Source organism: Zalophus californianus, chromosome 6, assembly GCF_009762305.2.
Source record: "Zalophus californianus isolate mZalCal1 chromosome 6, mZalCal1.pri.v2, whole genome shotgun sequence".
NCBI lineage: Eukaryota > Metazoa > Chordata > Mammalia > Carnivora > Otariidae > Zalophus > Zalophus californianus.
Window position 1 is genome coordinate 30,874,151 of NC_045600.1, and position 26,314 is coordinate 30,900,464.

General features: G+C 46.6%; 1 protein-coding gene across 5 annotated transcripts in view; it reads left to right on the forward strand.

Annotated features, from left to right (window-relative positions):
* SLC8A3 (solute carrier family 8 member A3) overlaps positions 1-26,314 on the forward strand; it is a 132,047-nt gene that overhangs the window by 91,459 nt on the left and 14,274 nt on the right. For 4 of the 5 annotated variants that reach the window (XR_003515529.1, XM_027568792.1, XM_027568791.1 and 1 more), the window contains one exon: positions 24,089-24,192. Coding sequence is in view for 4 of the 5 variants with exons in the window: in XM_027568792.1 (XP_027424593.1) it covers positions 24,089-24,192 (104 nt within the window). In the remaining variant the exon portion in view is untranslated. Of the gene's footprint in view, positions 1-21,473; positions 21,581-24,088; positions 24,193-26,314 lie in introns of all 5 variants that reach the window. The other variant, XM_027568794.1, reaches the window with a different exon arrangement.

The window sequence follows — 26,314 nt, forward strand, 5'->3', positions numbered from 1 at the left end:
CCACTGGCTCCACAACCCTTCTGCTCTGGCCACATGGCCTGCCCATGGTCTGCTGAATACACTTTGCATTTTCCTCTTTGAATGCCGCACAGTTTGTAAGTTTTTTCTTCACTTCACCTACCTGAACCTTATGTATTCCTAATGATCAGCTCCATCCCAGCTTTTCCAAGAACATTTTAATACCTACCAAGTAATTATTTTCTCCACTGACTGAACACTTCCTATAGTACCTGTTCTATAACTACCAAATACTACATGTATTGCAAACTCTTGGTGGGCACAAAATCTGACTTATACTTTGTCAGTTTCCAGCCCACTTCCCTGCAAATATAGATGAACTATGAATATTTGGAACACTGGTTAGTTAATTTCCCACTTGGAAACTACATGGGTTGCAAAGTTCTGGCCCTTGTGTTTCCTGTGTATAAAGTAGGGATGACAGGCAGTACATGGAGCAAAAGCATTGGTGCTGAATTATTTTTTTTTTTTTTTTGCCTTTTAGCTCTTGTAACAATTGTTTTGAATTTGTTTGATTTGCCTCAAGAGCCAAAATTGTGAATGGCAGCTCAAGTGATTTTTCTGTACATCCAGAAAATGGAATTGAGTATTTGATAGACAGTAACTCCTTAAGACGGGAAAGGGAGGAGACTGTAGCACTCAAGATATGTTTTACAGCAGAGCTATAAAAAAAAAAAGTGAAGAAAAATGAGATCAAGTGGCAAGTGTCTGAGCCTGTTGGACACAGGCCCCTGGGGCCAATGATGGACAGTGTTTATATGACTGCTGGGCCATCGATAGATAATAGAGATAGATAAGGGGCATTCTTAGGAAGGTGGTTCTTCAGAAGGCCATCTGCCTGTCTGCCGGCTCCTTATTCTTCGTGCAACCGTTTTCCTTTTCTCATTTTTATGATGGTTCTCTTGGTAATACTCTAGCTTGGACTTTGGCCAGGACATGTGGAGATAGGAATGATCCTGAATTCTTTTTCCCTTTGGGTAATTGTAATGACTTTAAAAACTTGTTAGATGGCTAGCGATCCTTGGAGAATTTTTGTTTTCTTAAATAATCATTGAAGACGGTGAGGCCTGTGCATTGGACAGTGGGCGCCTGTGGAAGGTGACAGCAACAGCCCCCAGACTCCCGTCACTCGGGACTTTTGGAACCACGGGGGGCTCCGGCCCTCCTGACTGAGCACTGGCTCCGTGTAGTAGGGGGTCTGCGTGTTGCATTCTGATTCATTCTCAGCAAGATGGATACAAACACATTCCCAGAGTGAGGGCTTGGTGTGGCTAGTCTTAAGCCAAGGGAACTAGAAGATCTTATCTTACTGTTCTTGAAACTCCAGAATCTCGGGGCGGGGGGGGGGGGGGGCGGGGGGGACACACATTCAGTCCATAAGAGGGCAGAGTGCTAGTCCCTGCCTCGTTCAGTTGTAATGAGGGGTAAGTGAGATGTGTTGAAAGCACTTAGCATGGTGTCTGGCACGTAAGGAGCACTTGATAAATGTTGGTTGAAAAGAAGCCAGAGAGACCCGAAGGTGATAGCGGATGACAGAGGCCACTATCCCCTTCTCTCTCACTGGAAAGCAACTTTTTTTTTTTTTAAGATTTTATTTATTTATTTGACAGAGAGAGACACAGCGAGAGAGGGAACACAAGCAGGGGGTGTGGGAGAGGGAGAAGCAGGCTTCCCGCTGAGCAGGGAGCCAGATGTGGGGCTGGATCCCAGGACCCTGCGATCATGACCCGAGCCGAAGGCAGATGCTTAATGACTGAGCCACCCAGGCGCCCCTGGACAGCAACTCTTATTATCTCATTTGAAAAGCAGTATAGTATGGGGACTGGGGAGCTAGGCTATCTCAGTCCAAATTCTCTGTCATTTATCAGCTGTGTGACCTTAGGCAAGTGACTTAACCACCCTGTGCCTCAGTTTTATCATCTCTGAAAGAGGATAATGGATAAAATAATAGTCCCTACCCTGCTGGATTATGGAGATTTGTTAAGTTAGTACATGTAAGACACTTGAAACAATGCCTGGAACCTATTAAATGATATGTAAGTAATAGGTGTTATTATGGAGTGATGTGTGGCTTTGGACCTATAGGAACTTCCAAGTCCTTCCTAGTTTCATAAGTCAGACTGAGTTTGCAGTGTAAATATCTGCTTACATTTCTGCCTTCCCCCATTGGACTGTGAATTCTCAAAGAGTAGGCAAACTTTTTTATTTATCTCTGAGTAGCTTGCCATCTCTATTATGATGCCTGACTGGGTGCCAAACACAATACTGGGCATATTGTAGGGATTTGGTCAATGTGGGTCAGTGAGGGTGGGGAGCTGGGCAGCTTAAAGATGTCTCAGGGGCATCACACTAAATAGTCACCTACACAAACTACAAACATTGTTATGCAGGAGAAATCAGGTCAACATTTCACCTTCAGTGTCAATACCAAAAAAAGCCTAAGGAGGAAGGAAAGAGAAAATTATAATCTGCTTTTTGTGTTTTATTATTGTTATTATTATTACCATGTGGTTTTGTGTATGTGTTGTATGCTTCATTTCGTGCGTGGGGAATGGAGTGCCAATCCACTCTCTTTCCCAAGACTAGAGCTGGGGCAAAATTTCCACGGACAGGGGAGTCTGTACACTGTGAATATGGCCAGGCCTCCTTCTAGGTCACTGTTTCTCAAAGTTTGTAATCTGCTTTGTGCCATGCTCCTTGAGGGAAAAAACAATGTCTTACTCGTGTTTGTAACTCCTTCAGCCCCTAATGCCTATCACACGCTTTGCCCGTAAGATGCTCAATAGCCATGTATAAATGGATTGAGTTTCTGGACTCCATGAGGGCACTCACTCCTCCGCTCCCTGCCCCCCCCGACCCCACACAGTTTGTCTAGTCACGTCTTCCCTTCCATCGTTCACCTTATAAAACACGTGAGCACCTCCCAGGCATCTTCTTCCTCCATCCTTGTACTGACATGTCCACTGCTCTTCATCTCCCATTTCAAACATTTCAAACGCCATTTGGGAAACAGAACTCTAGAAATCTGGAGCCCGAAGTCACTTTAGACCCTGCAATCCAGTTTTCTGGCCTGAGGCAGGTCCCTAATGTCTCTCCCCAACTCCATTTCTTGTCTTCCTCAGTGAATATTTTCTGAGTCCCAATTAGGCATTAGCAATTCCAGAAAATATTTCATGTTCCACTCTCTTAATGCCACACTCCTGGACACCACATTCCCTCTGGAGACTGAACACTGGAGAGAGATGGAAAAGTACTTTGAAAATGTGTGCATGTGAGGAAAATGCTAAGTGTTCTCTCTGATGGCTTCAGTGACAAGTTTGCTTCTTTAGAAACTTGACTAGACAGAGTGTGAGGAAAAAATGAAAAGGCAGAAATGTGTTAAGCTTGGCTGAATAATGGCCAGCAGGGTGAAAAAAATAAGATAACCACCCACCCACAGGATTTCTATCCTCCAGCCCAAAAAGGTTGGCAACAAGCATTGAATCTACTCTTAATGGAGGGCCTGCTTGAGAAGTAACTTTACAGCCACTTGTAGGAAACAGGATAGGGAAGTTTGCAAAATAGAGAAGACGCCTAAGCATGTGCGATACCACCTCCATCTTGGAAAACAGCCAAGATGATACAATCTTATTCAGGATCATTTAATTAAAACAAATTCAGCAATTAATGTCAGTATTGCTGTCAACAATCACAACAGCAGTGGATAGATATTGAGCAATTTGTGCTAAGCAACTTGCAGGAGGATGTATCACTTAATCCTCATGCCATCCTCTTACAGATGAGAAAAATGAGGCTTTGAAAGGTGATTTTCCCAATGTTACCCAGTTATAAGTGCCAGGGCTGTGACTCAAACACAGATCAGTTTAACAGCAACATCTCTGCTTTTCTCTCCTTTGTAGTAATATGCCCAGTCCATTGAAGTGGATCATCTTAGTACACTGCTTTTGTTACCTTCAGAATGCCCAGGTATGGATTGGGTAAACCTTGGCCTTGTTATCTGAAGATGTGAGCTTAATCCAAGCAGTGCTGTTTACCAGCTGTGTGGCCTTGGGTAAATCCCTTCATTCCTCTAGGTCTCAATTGCCATACCCCTCAAATATGAGTGATTGTAACTACATGGACCTCACTAGGTCGTTGTGAGGATAAAATGAAATAACTCTGTAAACAGCAGTGTCCACGGCAAATGCAAAGAATTACTGGCACTCCCTCTCCTTCAGGTATTGGAAGTTGGTGCTAGGCAGCTAGGAATGCAAAATATGGTCAGTTGTCTGCTGTCTGGTGTTATCATTAATTTTGGCTCCTCTCCTTCTCTTCCTTCTCCAAAACTTAAGACATTTGCCAGCTGCCTTTCCAATAGGATTTTGTTTTCCTTTGGTGGAGAGGAAATGAACCCAAACTAACCCCGTAATTCCATTTTCAGCAATAAGTAGAGTGGGGTCCCTGATAATTGCCCTGCCTACCCCACAGGATAGTGGGGAAGCAGTTGAATGGTCATGCATGAAAGAGCATTTTGTCAACTGTAAAGGGCTATCCGGAGAGAAGATATCTCAATCAGAGGGCTCCATGCCTGCGGGATGGATTCTTGGAAAATGCGTAACTGTACATATGTGGCCAGAATCTGAGGGACATGCTGGGGAGAGGAGCCAGGTCAGTTTCCAAAATGGCACAGTAGAAACCAGTCATGTTGAATCTGAATCTCAGAACACTTTAGAACTAGAACCAGCCAACTTTCTTTGGACCACGAGCTGGGATAATGAGTTAAGGCTGGGTCACGTCTCCTCCCTGTCCTTATCTCCTTTCCTGCATATTTATTCCCCCTTAGACCCAGGACAAATGACAAGTGGAAGAGATTAGGATCCCAGGGAATAATGCAAATGGGAAAAGAAAGAATGTATTCAAGGGTGTTTCCTCCTATCTTCAAATTGCACAGAAGGCTGGTGAATTCAGGCCGTCCATTCTTACCTCCCTTTGTACCCATAATTCCTTGGCCTCCTTCAGTTTTGGTTTCCCTTGTTTCAACTTCCTGTTCCTGCATGAATGCTCAGTGGCTCAAATTAACCTCACTGTGCCAAGTGCTGGAGAAAAAGAGAGGTGTATAGCATGGCCATGCCCCCATAGAGCTCATAGGACAATAAAGACGGGAGAAGACAGAGGTTGTGGGTATTGGGTGCCAAGTGGTTCCTACAAACTGGAAATGGGACCAGGTTTGAAGAGGGAGTAGCCCACAGGGGAAGTCACGGGGGAAGGTTTCTGGAGCAGATGGGACAGCGGCTGTGCCTTAGAGGCAGGATTTACATAATAAATGTATTGTAGTCCTTTGTTGTTGGCGGTTTTTTAAATACATTTTTTAAAAAGACTTTAAAAATGCAGCCTGCTGAAAGATCAGGAAGCAGAAAGGGAAAAAACTGGGTAAATAACCTTCTTGGAGATATTCCTTCACTTTCCCAGTACTGGATTGCTCCAAAACATCAGCTAAGTAGGGATCATCCCCCCAAAATTGGGAAAAAATGGAAATAATTTGAGATTGAAAAAACCATCATCATGAGAACTAGTTGGACTTCATACACTTACTTTATGGGTTCGTTTTGGGTAAGAATATTCACAGGCCTTGGCATCAGACCACTGGGATCAAATCCTGGTTCTGTCACTTACTAGCTGAGTAACCTTGGGCAAAATTACCTAACTTCTAATAGTCTTAGTTTCCTTACCTGCAAACTAGAAATTCTAATAGTACCTGGGATCCTGGGATGGATTAAATGAGTTATTTGTGTAAAGCAGTGTCTGGCCCAGAGGAAGCTATAACTTATAGAGAAGGCGGGATGGGGGGCATCATTAGGTCTTCAGCACACAGGGGAGCTAAAAACCTTAGTTTAATCTTGACTGCCCCCTTCAACCCGTCATCAGGACTTCCTTCCTTTGTCGTATAGTTCTCCCAACCCTTCAATGATGGGAAATCAATGAGTGGGCTTTCATGCCCCTGTATATTTTTCCAGACTTTGTGCTTGGCCAGTAAGTCTATTTTCAGTCCAACTCTCACATGCTCCTTTGGGACTTTTCACCTGATAAACATTCCTCCTGTGCTCTTGAGTATGGTATCCACTCTCTCAACCCCTACCCAGAGCTTCCTTGCATGTATATCTGCTCTGTTAGGCATGATGATGACCTCACCAAGGTCAGACAATGGCTGTGATTTCATCTGGACCCTGATGACCATTTGTAGGCTAGAGCCCAGGGCTTAGCAACTGGCTGAGGCCCAGAGGGCAGTTGAAAAGCAAAAAACAGTCCAGCCTGATTGCTTTGAGATGCCTGACCTTAGGCTGCTCTAAATGAGCTTGAGGAATCAAATAGGAAAAGAGAAAGATATCATACTGTTATGTCCCTTCTCCCAATTTTTTGACTCGAGAGTTTGCTAGTTTACCTCCAGTTAAATTAGTGTTTATCAGAATCTCCTGGGATCTACTGAATCAGAATCTGGGATTGGGACCTGGGAAGCAGCACTTTTACAGCTACCCCAGATGTTTGTAATATGGGTACTTTGACGACTACACTTTGAGAAGGGTTGCTTGCTTAAAACTTTCTCTCCCTGCGTGTGAGGCTGGAAGGAGAGGTTGTCCTCCACTTCAACTACAGCACCTCTGCTTTTGCCTGCTGTGCTTGGTTATACTTCACCGTAGGCTTCCTTCTTCACACAAGTTTTCTTCAGCTTTAAAAAATTGTTTTTGAAAGCCATTGGTATGGAGAGAAGATTGGATTTGGAGTGCAGGTGGCCTGGGTTCAAATCCCTGCTCTGCCATTTACCAGCTGTGCGACTTGGGCAAGTTGCCAACCTCTCTGTGTCATCTCCTCATGTAAAGATAATCCTACTTCACCAGGCCATTTGTAGGATCCAGTGAAATGATGTGTGAGTAGTAGCTTTAGGAAAACTGGCTTATTCTACAGTGCAAGTATTTATCATCAGCTTGGAGCCTGCCATGTTCACATTCAAATCCAGTGAGTACATGGAGTTTTGCTTATGGATAGAGGAGCCTTCTCTTCCTTTCTGCCCTTGCATGACTTTGGTTCCCCCTACGGACTGAATCCATGACAATCCTGGGCTGTAATGTGGTTCCACTGAATTCTGTTGTTTCTTCCTCCAAGTCCTCAGACTGAGTGGGACAAGAGTTTCCCCCACATTCAGCAGCAAGAAAGGGGACTTTCTTCTTGGGAAGGAGTCTGGTCTGAGCATCCTCCAAACTCCAACATTATGATGCCGAGCCCCATTTTCTGTCTCTGGACTTAATTAATAAAGAAACCATTCGAGGAAGGCTCCAGGAGCTAAGGCTGTGCCTGGGCAGCAGAATGAACAATTTTCAACGGTCATTCTTCTTTATCTCCCCTTTTCTTAAGAACCTTTACTGGGCATTGCCTCCTCCTATCTCCTTGGGGCACCTCCTGATGATGGAATGCACAGGTAAGGGTTCTTAGAGAGCCAGCTCGCTGGGAGCAGTCCCCAGCCAGATCCACCCATCTTCATGGCTGAGCTCCATCTTTCCTTTCAGGCTGTCCTCCCCCTTCCCTCTCTGCCATCACCATAGCAACACAGTGGTGTAAAAGATAAAAGAGCTAAGGCATCTAAATATAGTCTGAGTCTCAACACTTCCAGCATGGAGCCTAAAACCTAGGGGGTGACAGCTAGAAGCATCCAAAGGATGAGTGGCAGCCAGGAGGGAGGATGAGTCAAAGGAGGGGTCGAGGATAGAAGAGAAAGGCAGGGAACAGTGATTTACTGAGCCCGCTGCCTGTGTCTTCTCATTTAGGCTGCACACTACCTGATGTGGATGCTATCATCTCTGTGTTGCTGCTGAAGACACAGACGCTCAAAGAGCTTAGGAAGTTGGCCAAGGTCACACAGCTGTAAGCCTTAGAGCTAAGAATTTAACTCAAGTGTCTGGGACCCCAGAGTTTATGTGTTTTTCCCGCCATATCACAAATACAGATGTAGGTGAGAGAGCTTGCTGGGGATACTGGACTTTTGGGGAAGGTCATATAACCAAGATGAGGGCAGAGCTCCACTAAATTATTGGATGAGATTACACTTAGTGTGATGGAAACCGGGAGGAGAGGGAAGATATATGACTTCTACCCAAGCAGCCCCTAGGTGTTCCTTGAGGGCCGAGGGGAACCAGAGGGAGTGCTGGTGAGACAGCTTTTTCCAGGTGCATGATGACACGGAGTGGGAGTGGAGGCCTTTATCATGCCCTAAAATGGAACTTAAACCGGTAAAACAAAGGGCATGATTAGAAGCTGTAAACCACAGAATGCTTACTGTGACTCACACCATCACTCATTCCCTCATTCAGTCATTCCACAAATATTTTTATTATGCACCGGACATACGGACACAAGTAAAACGAGTACAGCCTTAGCCCTCCTGGAGCTCAGGACAGTGGGGAAGACAAATAAGGAAATAATTACACACTCGATTGATTTTCTTTACCACTGTGACGTGGACAATGAGTATATAACAGAAGAACATCACCTCCACTGATGGTATCAGTGGAAGGGAAATACAGAAGCTCTTACAAGTGAAGAAAACCCACTTGCTCAGTTTTAAAGGTGATGTGCATTTTCAGGGTGAACAGGGAGGCTGTCCTGGTAGCTTAGCCTTGACCACGGGCCTATGTGGTCAGCGTACCCTGTAGACCCCATTCCCTGCCTTGTACCTTCATTATAATCATGAAGTCCATACAAACAAGGTTTTAAAAACTCAACGAACTAGACCCAGATGCAGTCTGACGGCAAGGAAGTGTATTGTGTCTTCTTCCTACAGCTCTTAGTATCACAGGAGTGAAATCGAGTGTGTGGTGTGTAGACAAGATGAGTCAAGCTATGGTATTGGCTCCTGAGGGTTCATGGGAGCTGCACTGGGAAGTGCCTGTGAATTAAGCAGGGGCAGGAGGGGAGGCAGAAGGCATCAAAGTGAATTTCTATGGATCCAAAGCGTTTCCAAACTCCCTGCAAGGCAGCCAATCTGGGGGCTGCTGTATGAATGAGTTAGAATTAGATAATACAGTGTGTGGGGAGCCCTTTAGCTCTTCAGAGAAATGCTGTCTAAATACATAGGGTTCGCATCACAGATAATGATACAGTACTCTATTTATGGCGCTCTGCTCCCTACCTGTCTGCTCTTGCCCAGGGATGTGGTACAGATGAATGGGCAAGGTCTGGAGAATGTGCTTCAAAATCCTTGATTAAAGGCCCTCCAGGCAGATGTAGTTTTAAATGTATTACATTACTGTCACTGTCGGTGTGTTTTCTTTTATCACCCCGGAGTGTCGCGGCCTTCTGTTCCAGGTGAACAACTCTGCCTGAATGTGGCATGCCCTGAATGGCATTGGGAAGGCAGCAACCCACGGATGGGCAGTATACACAAACAGGTTTTTAACTGAGGGTTCCAGAAGTGCTCTGGGCTGGCGCCTGTCAGCTGGCCCGAGCCTCTCAGTGAACCCAGGTTTTCCACCGCGAGGGCAGAAGTGTGGGCATGTCGCACTCAAAATGAGTATTGACTACAAACCTTCTGGCCCCGGACGGGGTTGAGAGGTGGCAGCTGGAGGAAGAGCAGGTATGTAATGGAAGGGAAACAGACTCTCTTCCACCGCCAAGCCCGGTTAGGCCACCCAGCCAGGCCCACGGAGGGAGGGAGCGGGGTTGGGAGAAGTCACTGAAGTGGGGGCAGGGTGGAAAAGGAACTTGAGAAATGGGCACTGATTGGGACTACAAAGTCAGATTCTTGCATCTCTGGTAAAAGGAAAGGGTGGGGATGGGGGCGTTGTCCGTCAAGAAGAACAGCCAGGACCAGGCTCGGTGGAAGTGAATACGAATGCCGCCTCCACTTACTTGACCTCTCGTGGAGAACTTCTCCAAGGTTGAGGAGTCTTCAGTACGCAAACTGGTACCATTGCTTCCTCCACACAAACCTCCATGGCGATCAAACAGGACCCTGGAGGGTGTCTTTTCATGAAAGATGGGATGGGATGAAAATAGGCAAATGAGCAGCCTCATCAGCCCCCCTTCTGCACTCCTACCCCAGGGGAGAACAAAGAGCAGTGTTGGATAGTGGGCAGGGTGACCCTCTGAAAGTCATGCGCTAACACTGGGGCAGCAGGTGCCACGGAAGGATGATCTCCATTGGCGAACGGACTTCCTAAGACAGGCTAAGGTCACTATGCGGTGCTGTGAAATGAGGAGCGGTGTCGAGGAGATGCAACACCTCTCCAGGCATACCCTTGTCTGTAGTTGTTCCTTAGGCCAACCATGGAGCTCAGAAAATGCCCTGCCTGGTCCCACACCAGCCCTTGCCAAACTCCCAACCAGCCATCTCGCCCTCTTCTGACCTGATGCTGGAGACTAGGGAAGGAGGAATCCTTCTACTGGCGGCTCTGGCTATTACTTAAACAAGTAGACCATCACCGAATTACGTCACATTGTGGACTGCTTATTTCATGACAGTTCCCATGCTCCAAGTTTTACTTCATTGTCTCAATCCTCTCAAAAACCTTATGAGGCAGGTTTTATTATTACATCCATTCCAGACAAGGAAACTGAGACTCGTAGAGATGAAGTAATTTGCTGCAAGTCCTAAAACTCTTACACCCAGAGTTCAGATATCTCTGACCATAGGGCCCATGCTCTGAACCACTAATGACAGAATGAATAATGATGTTCATGGCACCAGTCGCCAGAAGCAACACTTCAATGAAGCCATGAGTGAAGTATTGAAGTGACAGCAGAGCCAAGTTCTAGCCAAGGTGACTCCTTTCGGGCATGTGTTGAAGGCTGGGAAGGAAGTTTGGAATTGTTTGGGAAGGGAAAGGAAAGGGATTAAAGTGACCTTTTCATAAAAGTAGCCCAGGGGCGCCTGGGTGGCTCAGTCGGTTAAGCATCTGACTCTTGATTTGGATCAGGTCATGATCTCAGGGTCATGAGATGAACCCCGTGTCAGCTGTGCGCTGGGCGTGCAGCCTGCTTGAGAGTCTCTTTCCCTCTCCCTCAGCCCCTCCCTCCCTTAAAAAAAAAAAAAAAAAAAAAAAGAGTAGCCCAGTAACTGGGCTCTAAAGGGAGTTGGGTTTTATGGGCAAGAATGGAGTCAGGGAGACCAGCCACAGCTCTGCCCCAGCACTCAGACCAGTATAAGGCTCTGCAGTCAGTCCCTGGTTAGAATCCTGGCTCCCCCACTTAGACTACTGTTCATTCAGTCCCTGAACAAACATAGTGGGTACCATCTCTGTGCCAGAGATAGTTCAGGTGCTGGTAAATGAGATAGTCACGGTTTCTGCCCTCATGGAGCTTGTATTAGGTTGGGGGAAACAGACAATGCACAGATAAACAAGTAAACAAGTTAAAACAAACCAGGGAGATTTGATGGACAATAGCTGGAGTCCAATCACATTGAGTGGACAAGGAAGTTAACAGGTAAGCTGAGACATTTTTAAAGGGCCTGGTCTTAAGAATATCTAGAGGAGGAAAGCTCCAGGCAGAGGAAAGAGCTATGAGAAAGGACCCAAGACAGGAATGAGGTTGATGGATTTGAGAAAACAGAAGGCAGATACAGCTAGGACAGAGTATCCACTGCCTGCCTCCATCTGGAGGAAGCGTGGTAGAAGGTAAGGGGTGGGGAAGCCAAGCTGAGTTTTTGTAGGCAGGGTCAGGTTCTCAGTGTGGTTTTGGAGCCCGAAGCCCAGCAGTTAGTGGCCTGGGAACCTATTTTTAAATGCAAATTCCTGGGCCCCACCCAGACCTCCCGAATCAGAAACTCTGGGGATAGAGCCCTCCGGACGATTTTGAGTGAGCTAATGTTTCAGAACTCCTGGGCTAGATTATGCAATTTTAATTTTACTCTTAAGTACAAGGGGAACTTACTCAGTGGCATGTTATGATTTTCTTTAAAAATTTTTTAAAAGTTTGTTTTGGCTGTAGAGAGGAAAATGGCCTGCAAGAGGCACGGAAGCAGGGAAAGATGGGTTGGGTGGCTATTGTAAGGGTCCCAGCCACATGTGACAATGGTCTGAGTAGGGCGGTATGGCAGAAAGGAGAGGTGGACCGGAACTGACAAGGTCAGGGAGGCAGAAACGAGGGCCACAGAGAGCTGGCCGCCTCTGTCCAGAGCACAGTTCAAAGGCAATGTTCTCGGGGAAGACATTCCCCACCCTCCCCCAGTCCCTCCCTATTGTCTAAAAATAAGGAGCATTGCGGAGATCCGGACTGTCCCACAGGGCAGGTGCTTCCTCCGCTGCAGAAGGACAGGTGAGGGAGAGCCGTGAGGAAGGGATGGACTCTGTGAGGCTGAGGAAGTTGGCTGGCTTCCTGGAAGGCTAAAGTTGTTAGCTCTGGAGAGTGAAGTAGGAGCCCTAGTGACAGCTCGCTCGATCTCTCTCTCTCAAACACACACACACACACTTACTGAATTGAATGAGACCTGCAGTGTCCAAAAGCGAGGTTGTGTTTTTCTGCTCATATCATTACCCACAAAAATCCCAAGAGAGAGATAAGGCCTCTTGCCCTCCTTATATAAGCTCAAGAGAGAGTGGATGGCCAAGAGGAAGGCAGTAAGTTAAGCCACAGAGCTCAGACTCCAGTCTTTTGCTTCCTGACATTCTCTCTGTCACACGGGAAGGCACCAGATGACCACCAGAGTGGATTAGGGTTAGGGAAAGGTGAGTCAAGGTTGGGCCCTGTCTTTATTTAAAATTGTGATATTTTGTTCATTCATCCTAGATTATTGTATTAATTCTGACTTTTAAAAATATTGCATTAAAATATTGCTTATCTGAATTACTGAGTTGTTTGGTGTACCCTTAAATTTTGCACCTGTGCATCACTTGCCCTGGTCCTGGCCCTGGATCCATTACTCTGTATTCTATATCAGCTTCTTCCATTGACCATCAACAGCTTTAAACACAAAGCAAATAGGATTTTTATTCCCCTCACCCTTGTGAAAACCTCAGCTTCTACCTCTAGACTCTATTCTCCAAGAAGTTTGCTTACTATGCTCCTGACAAGGTCACCAGGTCCTGTGAAACGAGCAGTAGGCTAGGTTGTCCCATTAGAAGGGACAGGGTGCTCAGTACTCCTGCAGCTGAGATGGGGCTAGGACTCAGGTGCTCTGCTCCAACCCCTGACAGCCTGGGCCCTGTTTTATCTCTTAGGTGGTACAAAACAAGAATTTGCCATTTGGCTGGTAGAAGAAGGCAAGAACTGGAAAACAGTCCATTCAGAAGTCTTACAGGTAGAAATTGTTGACAACTCCTTTGGGACCCACAACACAATACGCTGAAATGGTGACAATGGCTGACGGTGACCCACATGCTGTTTTCGCATCCAGAGCCGCGGTCCATCACCCAATGCCGGGGGGGCGGCATGCCTGTTGACTTGTGTGTGAACAGAACCCACGGCAGTTGTGCTAGGCTGCAGCTCTGCCGTGGTTTAGTCCCTGATTGATTCAGTCAAGAAAACGTCTGTAGAATAAACTAATCTTAGTCTCTAATTGAAGGATTTTCTCCATGCAGCCCAGGGACAGGAATCTTCCCTGAACTTGCTATTCACTGGGATCTCTAGAAATTATCTGCAAGCGGTATGGGCTTTATAAGTGTTCTCGTGGACAGGAAATTAAGGTGGAAGTACGGAGCTTTGACAATGTTTGACACGGGTCCCTAGGAGCCAGTCCCTCTCTCTTCCTAATTATTAGAAGGTTTTCCTTGTACCTGAAGTTTCATGTCCATACAATATAGTTTTTTCTTCTTTCTGCTTAGATCACATTTTTTTAAAAAAATGAGATACCCAGGGGCACCTGGGTGGCTCAGTCGGTTGAGCGTCCGACTCTTGACTTGGCTTAGGTCATGGTCTCAGGATCGTGGGATCGAGCCCTGTGTCAGGCTCTGTGCTCAGCGCAGAGTCGGCTTGAGACTCTCTCCTTCTCCCTCTGCTCCTCCCCCCTCCCCAACTTGGGGGGGGGGGAGGAGCAGACGCGTGCTCTCTCTATAGTAAATAAATAAAATCTAAAGAGAAAAAAAAAATGAGATGCCCACCAGAGAGGGAAAACAAGACAGAGAGACCCAACATGTCCAAAGCCGTGAATCAGATAACCAGCCACTTGGTCTCTTCAGTGCTGGGAGCACACTGTTAAATAAAGTGATTTTATAGATTATTCTCATTGCTTTTCCAGGAAGGGGATTTATCAACTCCAGGGTACAGCAGCCATAGGTCCCCAGACCATTGGTAGGTTGGTTGGTTGGTTTGTTTTACTTCCCCTCTTGGCTTAGAAACAAGTGGGAGAGAATTGGAGCTGTGAATCACCCTCCCTTTCCCAGACCCCACTCAGTTACAGAGAGGCAGGGCAAACGTGAGGCCCATATAGGGCTAGAAATAACTGAGTCACATGTAGAGCCTAAACCTGCCCAGCTCCACTGCTCTAGGGACTGGAAACTGAATTCCCCTTTGAGAATAACTGGGCAAGGCCCTTAAGGAGATGACTTTCACGGCCAGATTCTCCTGCTAACCTAGAGTGAAGCTTCCCAACCCTCACTCCGCCCCATCATACCCCCACTCACACCCATACACATGATCAGGAGTATGAAGCCCTCCCCACCGTAGGGCAGCAAAGAGGGAGAGGGATCTGTATCACAGCTTAAAGAGATGAGAGCACTCTTGTCCTGGCAGAGAAGTTGTAATTAGACGATGCGTGAGCACATTAATTTTCCATGTGTGTGAGCACGCACGTACAAACACATACCGCTATCTTGGCATGGTGGCTGAGAGAAATAGTCAAGCTTGGGAGCCTCCTTGAGGTTGGTGGTATGTTCAAACCAAGACTGATTTGAGCTGCCTGAGGCATATATGTTGATTCTTTGTATCGAGATAATAAATTTCCTAGAGCTTACTGTTACTACTGTATGGAAATTCCACACAAGCAGAGGGAACCAGCAAAAGGGAGGTTTTTCTGTACATGCTCACATCACAAAACTATAAGCTTCCTGAGCAGCAGGAACAAACTTCTGATAGAGAACGAGTGGGTGGGCTACCGGGGTGGTGAGTTGCGGAATTTCTTGGTCCTTGTCTTCTCCAAGGAAAGAATTTAGTCGAGAGACTCGATAGAGTTAAAGTAGGAAAGGTTTTTTATTTAGCAAAAGGGGACGGTACAGTACAGAGAGGAGAGGAGTGGGTGACAGAGGATGGAGGGAGGGAGGCAGCGTGCTGAGCTTCTCATTGTTATTTTCTGGGGGTTTGGTTTTGTCTCCTCCCTGCCATCCTGTTATCATCGCTCTGCCCAGGAATGCCCCTCGGTTTCTTCCCCTCTAACCTTTTGTGCAAGTTTATGTAAGTCATCTGCCCATGAGCTGCCTAAGCACAACCCATAGGGTTGGTGGGGGGGGGGGCAAACCACAATGCAAACGGTATTATAATGATATTATAAGAGCCTCAGGGTTACTAGCAGATAAGGTGCGCATGCTCCAAAGCTGGGGTAGTCTCTGTAGCCCCTATCTGCTGCTTCTCAGGAGGTGCTAAACTGCAAAAAGGGCTGGTCTAAAGGAGCTGGGGCAGTCTCTGGGCGGAGACGGGGCAGTGGCGGGGGTGGGGGTCCCCCTTCGTTACCCTCCTTTCTCCCCTCCTGCTCCTGTCTATGTAAGTGCCTACTCTAACAGGTGAAGGATGGGTGGATGGATGAATCAGGGGCCATGTATCCAGTAAGCACTGAAGAGGAACCAAAGAAGGAGATGTAGGCAAGACATATTCTGAGCCCTTGAAATATAGCCTAGTTCAGGAGGCAAGATAATGATGTATGAAGGCAGTATGTACTGCATCCGGCAGTACCTGATTAGCTTAGTGCAGCAGTCAGAAGGTCAGGAACCCAGCATGGGCTGGATATGCAGGAACATCCTCCAGACCTAGGTGGTACCTAGGTTCTATTTGAATGGAGTAAGGGGGAGCTGGACAGGTAGAGAGGGCAGACTATCCCAAACCCCTTAGCATGGCTTATAGGGCCCTTTATGTCCTTGACCCTGCCTTCTCTCCAGACTCATCTATTTCCCCTTCCCCCTCTCTTGGTGCTCTAGCCAAACTGAACTCATTTCATCACCTTGAAGCCACCATGTATTTTTTTTCATCACCAAGCCTTTGCACAGGGCATCCCCTCTCTCTGGAAGACTCTTTCTCCTCCTTGTGGCCAAACCAACTTGACTCATCATTCATGCCTCTGCTGAAATATCCCTTCCTCTGGTGAGGCTTCCCTGATCTTATTCTAGACCGTGTGCCTCCTCAGCTCCGTTCTCCCCCTATCATCACACTTCCCACACTTTACTGTAATTACTTGATGAATTATCTGCCTCCCCACTACAGAGAAGACTCTTTGAAGTCAGAAATTCTTGCTTGAGAATCATGTCTGCCATGCATTAAGTGCTTAATAAATCCTTGCTGAATGAAGTATTTTATTATGCAGTTTAATGCAGTTTCATTATGCAGTATTATCACTATGAAGGAATGGATGGATGGATGAATGGATGGGTTGATGGAGTGATGGATGCGGAGAGGAAGGGAGAGAGAGGGAAGAAGGAAGGTCTCCAGGGTGAGCAGAAGTATGGCATGTTTTGAGCATAATGAGGAGAATTGAAGTGTAGAGTTTGTGTGGGCAAGTGTGAAAAGATAAAGTTGAAGAGATGGATGGATGGGTGGATGGATGGATGGATGGGTGGATGGATGGACATTACAAAGAGCTTCCAATTCCTGGGATGAAGGGTTCAGTCTTTATCCTAGGAAAGAATGGAGAGAATAAAAATTTGTAATTTAAAATATTTTCTACTTTGTAGAGCTGCCCTGCAAATCATGACAGCCTTCAAAAAGAAAGGTGCCTATTTTAGAAGACTGCTTTTCTAAGAAATAAAAATCCCCTCACTTTGTCCTGACCTTTGGGAAACAGAGTGAGTGGCCCCTTTGGGGTTTTTGGTACCACTTTGCCTCTGACCCTATCCTGAAGCCTAGATCTGTAATCATACAGTCATGTGAGCTGCACTTTTCCCTTCAGCCACAGGTAAGAAGCTCTTCAGGTATTGGGAAAGTGGATATTTGGGAGAGCAAATGAGTCAGTCATGAGCTACAGTGCCCAGTTATGAGCCAGACACTCCAGAGTGGACAGAATGACCACCAAGTCCTCAAACATGTGTGGGTTTGTGCCCGTGGACAGACCCCGCAGTCAGGTCTTAACTGACAGTGGAGACAAAATGTTCCTACATTTTGCTTAGGGGAAGCCATATCTTTGTGGGTGCAGCTATTCATAACTGAAGAAGCTGCAAACAGCAGAGAACTTATCAGAAGGGTCCAGAATAGATGCCAAAGCAGCAAAGATCACGTGCATGCTCCTTCAAGCACACCCAAACACCCCTCCCTCCCAATTTGTGCCTCCCTGCCTGTTCATCCTCCTACCCACCTGACCACTCACCCCACCCAAGTTGTAGAGAGTTCTTCAGTGAAATCCATCTCTCTGCCTCAGCCTGTCCCATATTCCTGTTGGTTCTGGTATGTGTGTGGAATAGTGAGTAAATCACACAGGAGTCTCCCAAGCAGGGCTGCTGTTTACAGTTGGGCATGTTGTGCACTGCATAAAGACCCTTGAGTGGAAAGCTAAAAGTCCAGCCAGTTCTCTCCACGCCAAGCCCAGCATCCTGATGCATTGCTGTGCAAACTGGAGAAAGGCACCCTGTCCTTGCCAAGCTGTGCATCTCCAGGGCTGTATCTTTTCTCAACTTTGCACAAAGGTGCTATGTAGCCTAGCGGTGGCCCTGCCATCAGGACAAAGTATTCTGATTACAAAATAGATACGGCAAGACAGTTTCAAAAGATCAGTTGGCTCAGTTCCTAAATTTGTAAAATAAACAAGCCTCGCATATTAGTTGTCTATTGCTGTGTAACAAATTGTCATAAACTTAGAGGCTTAACACAATATCCATTTACTATCTCACAGTTCTGTAGCTCCGAAGTTCAGGTCTGGTGTGGCTAAGTTCTCTGTGCAGGGTCTTACCAGGCTGAAATCAAGGCTGGATCAGGCTCCTATCTGGAAGCTGTGAGGAAATGTCAGCTTTCAAGGTCATTCAGGTGTTTGGCAGAATCCAATTTCTTGTGGCTTAAAACCTGAAGGTCCCATTCCTTGCTGTCTGTCATTCAGGGACCCCTCTGCTGCTAGAGACTGCCCGCATTCCTGCTCACATGACACCTTCCATCTTTAAGTCAGAAACAGTGTGTTGAGTCCTTCTCAGGGTTCGAATCTCCAGCTTCCCCTTCTTCTTGGGCCCGAGGAAGCTGTCTGCTTTTAAGGGTCCAAGTCCTCTCTCACCCACCCACATTCCTTTTAAAAGCCAATCTTTGAGTCTTTTTCCCAAAGGCTTGTTTGGAGAAACACATTCATACCTTACTTTATCAGATAGTTACCCATTTTGAGGAAACACTAGCATGGGTAAAATCATTTGTAAATCAGTCAGAACCACCTTTTGTCATTCTAACCTCTCTTAAACATTTTGGTAAATCTCCTGCTGTCAGTGGTGTGCGGGAACTGGCTCTTACTAGTTCGTGAGAGCAGATTGTTAAACGTTTAGGAATTTTACAAGTTGCTCATTAAAACTTAGTAGCTTGAAATTGACTACAGTGGGAGTATTTACACTACGAAATGCGTATACCCCAAATCAGAGTTCCTTTTTTTTCCCCCGGAGAGCTGGTTTACCAGTATACCACTGGGTGTAGACCTTTACAGTCATCTACTTGACTTTATGCAGCATGCAGGAACCCTTTCCATGGCCGTTTTCATGCATGCTCAGCAGCCTACTTTTTAATACCACCAGGAACTGGGCAGCCACTCCCTTGTAAGCCAGTTCCTCTTACTGTTGTCATGGTTTGTGGTCGAGTAGAAGTCTACCTCCCTCCCAAAGGCCTCAGTGCTTTGGAAGCAGCATTTGTGACGGCGCCTGGACCATGGAGTGGTGTCATCTTCTGCAAATGACAACTGTCCTGTGGATCCACATATCAGATCTCACTTAGAAGCACAGTCTTTGGAGCTACACTGAGTTCACCTCCCAACTCTGCCACTTATTTAGCTATGACCTTGGCCAAGTCTCTTAACTTTTCTGGGCTTCCAGTTCCTCATCTACAAATTGGGACAAAACTAGTATCTACCTCACTGGTTATGGTGACCATTCAGGGAGATAACACACGCAGAGAGAACAGCACCTTGCCTCACCTGTTCCCAACTCACTGGTTTGTTGGAAGGATGAAATTACTTAATATACCTAAAGTGCCTGAATAGCACAGAGCCTGGTACAAGGTAAGCACTATATAAATATTAGCAAATTAATTTGAGACATGGTTTGTAGACCCTTCACCATACCAGTCACCCTACTCTGGGTGCACTCCAATGTCCCCCTCAAAATGCAGGGTCAGAGTGGACCTACTAACTCCAGCCTTTGGCTGAAATGCTAGCCTTTGATTCCAGGCTCCTTCTCCCTTACTTGAGCTGGCATTCAAACAGCTGTCTGATTTTCCCTAAGTCATTTTTTTAAAAAATTTTTATTTATTTATTTGACAGAGAGAGACAGTGAGAGAGGGAACACAAGCAGGGGGAGGGGCAGAGGGAGAAGCAGGCTTCCCACTGAGCAGGGAGCCTGATGCGGGGCTCGATCCCAGGACCCTGGGATCATGACCTGAGCCGAAGGCAGGCGCTTAACGACTGAGCCACCCAGGTGCCCCTGATTTTCCCTAAGTTTTTAATAGAATCAGAGAGACTTGTCCAAGGAGTCTTGAGCGCTAGACCAACAGCATGGGTACATCCTGGCTGCTTGTTAGAAATGCAGGATCTCAGGCACACCCCAGACCCACTGAATCAGAATCTGCATTTTAGCAAGACCCCAGGGAGAGACATATGCACATCAAAGTTTGAGGAGCAGTGTTTGGGGACCCTATGGAGACCTATTTTCAAGAGGAAACCATTTAGGGCATCCTAAACCTTTTCATGAGACAAGGAACCTCTCCCCTAGACCTTGGCAAGGGCGCCGGGAGTGTCAGTGTCGGGCTGTCAGGGTGTGGTTGGGGGGGGGAGGGGCTTTGTGCCCTGAATTGGGCCAGAAACCTGCCAGGGGAAGAGATGGGGGTCTGCTGGTGCCTAATAAAGAATACTACAAGAACCCAACACAGAGATGTGAGGCTTCGGAAAGCTCCCACAGAAAGGCTAACGGCTCCACTGTGGGCTCTGTCCTGCAGGCCCGGGTCAAGGGAGCTTTGTGAGCATTAGCTGGCCTGGAGCAGCTGGGATAAATTTAGAAACGATGACAAAGAACCCTTCTTGATATGGTGAAGAGTCATTTAGTAGAAATCCAAAGGGAAGAAGTCACCAAGTTAGAGATTATTTAGAGATTACTTCTAGCAAGGGAGGTGCAAAAGGTTAAGAAGCCACCTACTCACAACACAGTGCAGAGGCAGATCCACTTATTACCTTAATTTCTTACCTGCTGCCTGCAATTTCTTGAAAAGAAAAAGAAGAAGAAGAAGAAAGAAAAGGAAGGACTGAAGGAAGGAAGGAAAGAAAAATGGAAATCAGTACTACTAAAATTGGTTTATATTTTTCATTGTTTAACAAAGCACCTTTTCACATAAAAATAGTATAATTGCGCTAGTCCCAAGGTCATTGTAGGATATGTAAGGTAACTGGGACTCAGAGTGCCCTAGAATTCACGTGATCCCCTCCGTGCACCCCTGTGGCTGCAGGGCTTATTTGGAGGTAGCTTGTAGCTTCTGAAGCCCTTCGCGAGTTACCGGAATGTGTGACTTGAGCCGCGTGGCCCTCCTGGCTTCCCCGTGGTAGTCGCTGCCACAGAGAAAGGGAAAAGTCCTTCTATGTCCAGGCAAGATTCCCACAGGCCAACAGGCCCCTCCATCCATGTCCTTTGTATAACATAAGCCTTTCAGACCAACACCCGCTGATTTCGAAAGTCAAAAAAATTAAAAAAAATTTTCCCTGTCCCCAAAGCAAGAAGGATAAGGAAGCAAACATCACAGAGGACCTAAATGACTGAGCCATCATATGTATATTATTTCATTGCTCTCACAACCGCCCTGGGATGGTGTAAGCATTATTTAACCTGTCTGTGTATCAGTTACATTATTTGTCCGAGGGCAAATGGCATACCCAAGATTAGAACCCAGAACCATTGACTTTCCAGCTTTCAAGTCTGACCATGCCACGAAGCCACACGAAGCCTAAGAGGAGACCAGGAAGACTGGATGGGGGCCTGGGGCAGCCCCTCCCCTTGGTGCCCCCCGTGGGGGCACACTTTGACCTTTCTGGATCTTTTCACTGTTTCCTTCTCTTCCTGTTCCTTCTCCTGGCTGGCTTGCCCCCACCCCAATCTGCTCCTTGCTTATGATACTTATTTTTCCATCCACAGCAAAGCAATTCACATCAAGGTAATTGATGATGAGGCGTATGAGAAAAACAAGAATTACTTCATTGAGATGGTGGGCCCCCGCACGGTGGATATGAGTTTTCAGAAAGGTGTAGTGCCCTGTCCTACCCGCTAACGTTAACATTCTTCTCTCCTCTCTTCTTCTGGTTCTGTTTGTCTTCTCTTCCCCATTCTTCTGCCGCTCTAGTCCACGTCCCCTTGTTTTCTTTCTTGTTCTCTCGTTTCCTTTCTTTCCACCTCTCCCTCTCCTCTCTCTGATCCCAGCTCTGCCCTAACACCTGCCAGCCTGTCACATGGTACCCGTAAGAGGGATGTTCAAGAGTCAATGCTAATTTCTGTGGGATGGAGAAATGGATATGGGAAAAACACAGGGTAGGGGAGAGAGAGAGAGAGAGAGAGAGAGAGAGAGAGAGTCAGCCAGAGCGCAGAGTATCGTATATGGGTTCTCTGCTTCTCCTGGATGGCTTCATACACAGGAAAGAAAAAGATCACACAGCACAGTGCCAGGTAGGAGGCAGCCCTGGGAAACTGGCCTGTGCTCCGCACAGACTCCCATGGGGCAGGTATTCTCAGGGCTAAGCTTAGAGTCCCCAGACATTGGCAATCAATGTATTTGGATTTGGGTTCTATTTATGGTTCATCCCATTCCCCAGAGCAGGCCTTAGGAGCCCTCTTTTCTGCCATATTCCTGTTATCAAGGTGTGTTTCTCTTCTGACTTTGATTGAGCTGAAAATACAGGTTTGAGTTTGAGGTCTAGGTCACAGACCTACCTGCTGGACTCTGTTTTCCCTGCAAAGAACATCTAGGTGTGGTGGCAGAGGATTAGAATGGCGGGAGAAGGGCTTCTGAGTTGAGTGGAGGCTTTCCCACGAGATCACAGGATTTCTCAGAGCAGACGGAGCCTTTGCCTTCAACTTAAATGACCCACACACCCCAGACTTCCGATAGGCAAGTCAGAACATTCTCTTCTGGACAGACCACTGTGTCGAGGGGAGCCGCCAGTATTCGGGGGCAATGTTCCTTCCCTGGCAGGGCCATCAATCGGGTCCCTCCAGCCAGGCCCTTGGTCACAGGGCACCCATTCCTAACCCACAGCAGAGTCCCTGCAAGAGAAAGACTACCAGGCTCACAGCTCCTGGGTAGCCCCAGGTTTCCATATCTAGGGCCTAGAGAGAAGTTCCTAGAAAATTCTTCTTGACAGTCATTTAGCCTTGTCTTTTTTCTCCTGAGCAAAGTATGTAAAGGTGTCCAAAAATGGTGCCAAGAAAGGGTAACCAAAAGTGTACTTGTGAAACACACACAAAACACAAATGCACAGCAAATCTTGTGTCCACCAAACCACCTCAGGTCAGTCTGCCACTTTGCAGATAGCAAAGCTGAGCGTGTCTTCAGAATAGAAGAGGAACATCAGAGGCTCTGATTAGACACTTTAGGTTATTGTTTGTTAGCACCGCTTTGCCCTTTAGAGAGCATTTAGGTCCCAGGCCAAAGACAAAGCTAGCAGAAAACAAAAATCATGGCTCACTACCGGGACCTGCCAACCCCACCATGGTTCCATGAAGGACTAAGAGGGGGATGATCCAGGCCCCCACAGCAACTTCTCCAGTGACAATTGGCCTGAGCCAGCCTCAGATGCCAGTCTCTGGAGGGGAGTGATTTTCAAGGAAACTTTGCTTCCCTGGATGATTTGTTTTTAAAACACTGTGCTTTGTTGAGATGCCCAGAAATGAACAAAGACCTCCTTCACCATTTCCCCCAGTCCCCAGCTAATCAGCATTTAAGGAAGCCAGCTTTGGGACATATCAGTCCTATATGATAGAAGTACAGAGGTGATTTAGAATTTGATGACATATAATTTTCTTTACATATTCCTAGGCGTACATCCGCTGTAAACATTAAAGGAGTCCTGTGTCATACTGTGGTTAATACATACTTATTTTAGTTTCCAACGCCAAAGCCCTGAGATCAAGAATGACAAAGATATTAGAATTCTGCCTTCCTTTCTCTCTCTCTCTCGTTTCCCTTCCTGATAAATACTTTACTTTTAAAGTTTTCTTTATGAGGCTCACATAAGAAGTGAGTGTAGACACAGGAAGGGAAATGAGCCCCTAGCTAGGTACTATTGGCATATTTCCTGTTGGAGAAGGGCCCTGGATCATTCCTAATGGGCCGGTAGTTTACCTGCTTCCCGAAGAAATGCCAGTTACCATGTGACACCCAGTGGAATGTGCTGCCCAACTCACTTCCTACTAACCATCGGCAGGATCTAAACTGACTGCTCCCCACCAGCCCCCCCCTTGTCCTTCCCCCTTCCCTCCTGTCCTCCCGGAACCCTCCCTTTGCCCACTTTTCCTGGCCTCCTGGCTCCCTTTCCTTCACACCCATAAGGAAACTACGACCAAGGAGACAGGAAAAGCTGAGACCGTTTTTTTATATGAGAAAAATACAATCCACCATAGTCCTGTCAAATGCCACCATGGCGGGACCGGGCTGCATGCGCCAGGAGTGATGGGGAATGATTTTAAAGGCTGTGCTCCAAGTGACCAACCAATCTACCGACCCAGTCGACACACTCTCTCTCTTGTTGTCCCTACAGGAAAACCATAAGGGTTAAAATAGTAGATGAGGAGGAATACGAAAGGCAAGAGAATTTCTTCATTGTCCTTGGTGAACCGAAATGGATGGAACGTGGAATATCAGGTGTGAGATTCTTTAAAAAACAAAACAAAATAAAACAACAACAAAAAGAAAGAGAAAAATTTAAACTGAAAAGCAACGGCAACAAAAAGCAACTCTGTTTTTTCTCCCCCCATTTTCTTCCCTTTTCCTTTTTCCTCTTTTTGACCAATGGACTTTTTTATTCTTTTCCCTCCTGTATTCTCGCTCTCACCCTGTTTCGGTGTCATCTCTGCCTTCTTAGCCTAAGCTGATTCCCCAATCCTCCTTTCTCACCTTCTGGACAGCGCTGCAGCCTCAACTTCTCATTACCCTACTGAATTACTTCCTTCCACCTTGTGCTCCAGTGATCCGATCACCACTGTCCCTTGCACTCTCCCCCACAGCCCCCACACATACATGGACCCTGTAAATGTGGAAACTCCTTGGTGGGTGGGGAGGAGAAGAAAAAGAAAGGAATGTGATGCCATGCATGTCTGTACCCCTTCCCTGCCTTCTTGCCCTCCCACCCCTCACCCTCGAGCCTGGATTGAATGGGGGAAGGGTCTGGGGTGGGGGCCGGGGCCCATGTTGCAATGACGCTTTGACAATTTTCTGCTGCATTCCCCAACCATCCTTGAGTGCTTGGCAGGTTATTCACTTGCAGAGTGGTTCATAGGTCCCTCTGCCCTTCATGGAGGTAAGTGTTTTATCTGACTATTTCACAGCTGGGGAGACCATAGTATGAAAAGGTATACCAAATGTCAGAGGCCACAGCTTCTGAGACCTCTCTGAGACAGAGCTGGAGTCTGAGGTAGTCATATGATCTGGAGTCCTGAACTATTCTTCCTCCCCTTGACATCCAGCCCATCTCATTCTACCTTTATTCCAAGCCCAAAGGAGGGAACTTTATTCAGGTTGCTTTAGGACCATGCAATCCCTAAAGCGGAAAATTGGGAGTCTGCAAAAGGAAGGAAATAATTCCAGATATGGGAATCTCCCCAGCCAGAGGGCCCTGGAAAAGGACTGACATTGGGCGGGCCCAGAGTATTGACTTACGGCTTACGGGTTTTCTGATAGGAGAAGGGCCTCTAAATGGTGTAGTTGGTGTTGATCCCTGAGAAACAACACAGTTCACAGAAGCCTGCCTTTGCTTGGCATCTGCAAGTAGACATATCACCCAGATCCCAAGATAACCCTCATCCCACACCACAGGAGTGGCCTCATCTCCTCCCTTCCTCAAGACATGCATCTTGGGATACCTGCTAGGGTTCCATTCCTAAGGGACTGATTATGTGGCGACCAAGGAAGATGTAAGGAAAGATTTCTTCCCTTGAAGAAAAATGAGTGGAAACCACTACTTCGAAAGTGTTGGAGGAATATATGCGGGAATGGAAAAGGTGCTCTTGGGAAATATCAAGAGAAGGACATTCACACTCCCCTTCAGGAGAGATATGCTTCTGGGAGCCTCATGGAGAATGGAACAGTGAGACCCATTTGTTTGTCAAAAAAGGGTGATTATTCTGCAACTACTTCACATTCACATGAAAAAGAGCAGCATAAAGTCTTTCATTCAAGGACAGATCTAAAAGATTCAGCAACTATCCTAAAGTCTTATCGACAGGTATGACTGATCAGTTCTCAATGTCTTCTGGGGACTCTCTCTGCAGATCTGACCAGTTCTGTGTCCACCCAGGTCTGGACATGCCTAGTGTTCCAGAAGCAAAAGCCCTCTCCATCTTCCATTACTCATCCTCTCCTTGCCACCTGATAGGATGTCGCCACGAGCCTGACCGCCAGAGTGTGGGGGAAAAAGTCTCTAGTTCTATTGTTTAGATTGTGTTTCTGCCAAACCACCGAGAATATTCTCAGAAGTTGTCTCAACACCTGCCCTACCTCATTCCCACCTCCTTTGTGCATTTACTCTTCCTCTTAATGATTGATTGGATGCAGCAGACACCTAAGGCCATTGTAAACTAGCTTTATCAATTTCCATAGTCTCTGCCACGTAGGTGCAAATGAAAGCAGCACAAAAGATCATTCAGGGTAGATGGAAAGAAGGCAGTGGCTCCAGACAAAAAGAATGGGTTAAAAGTCCATCCGTGACTTTATTCCACCAGTAAAGAGGCCTCCCTTTTTTTTTCTGCCCCCCCAATAAAACCTGATC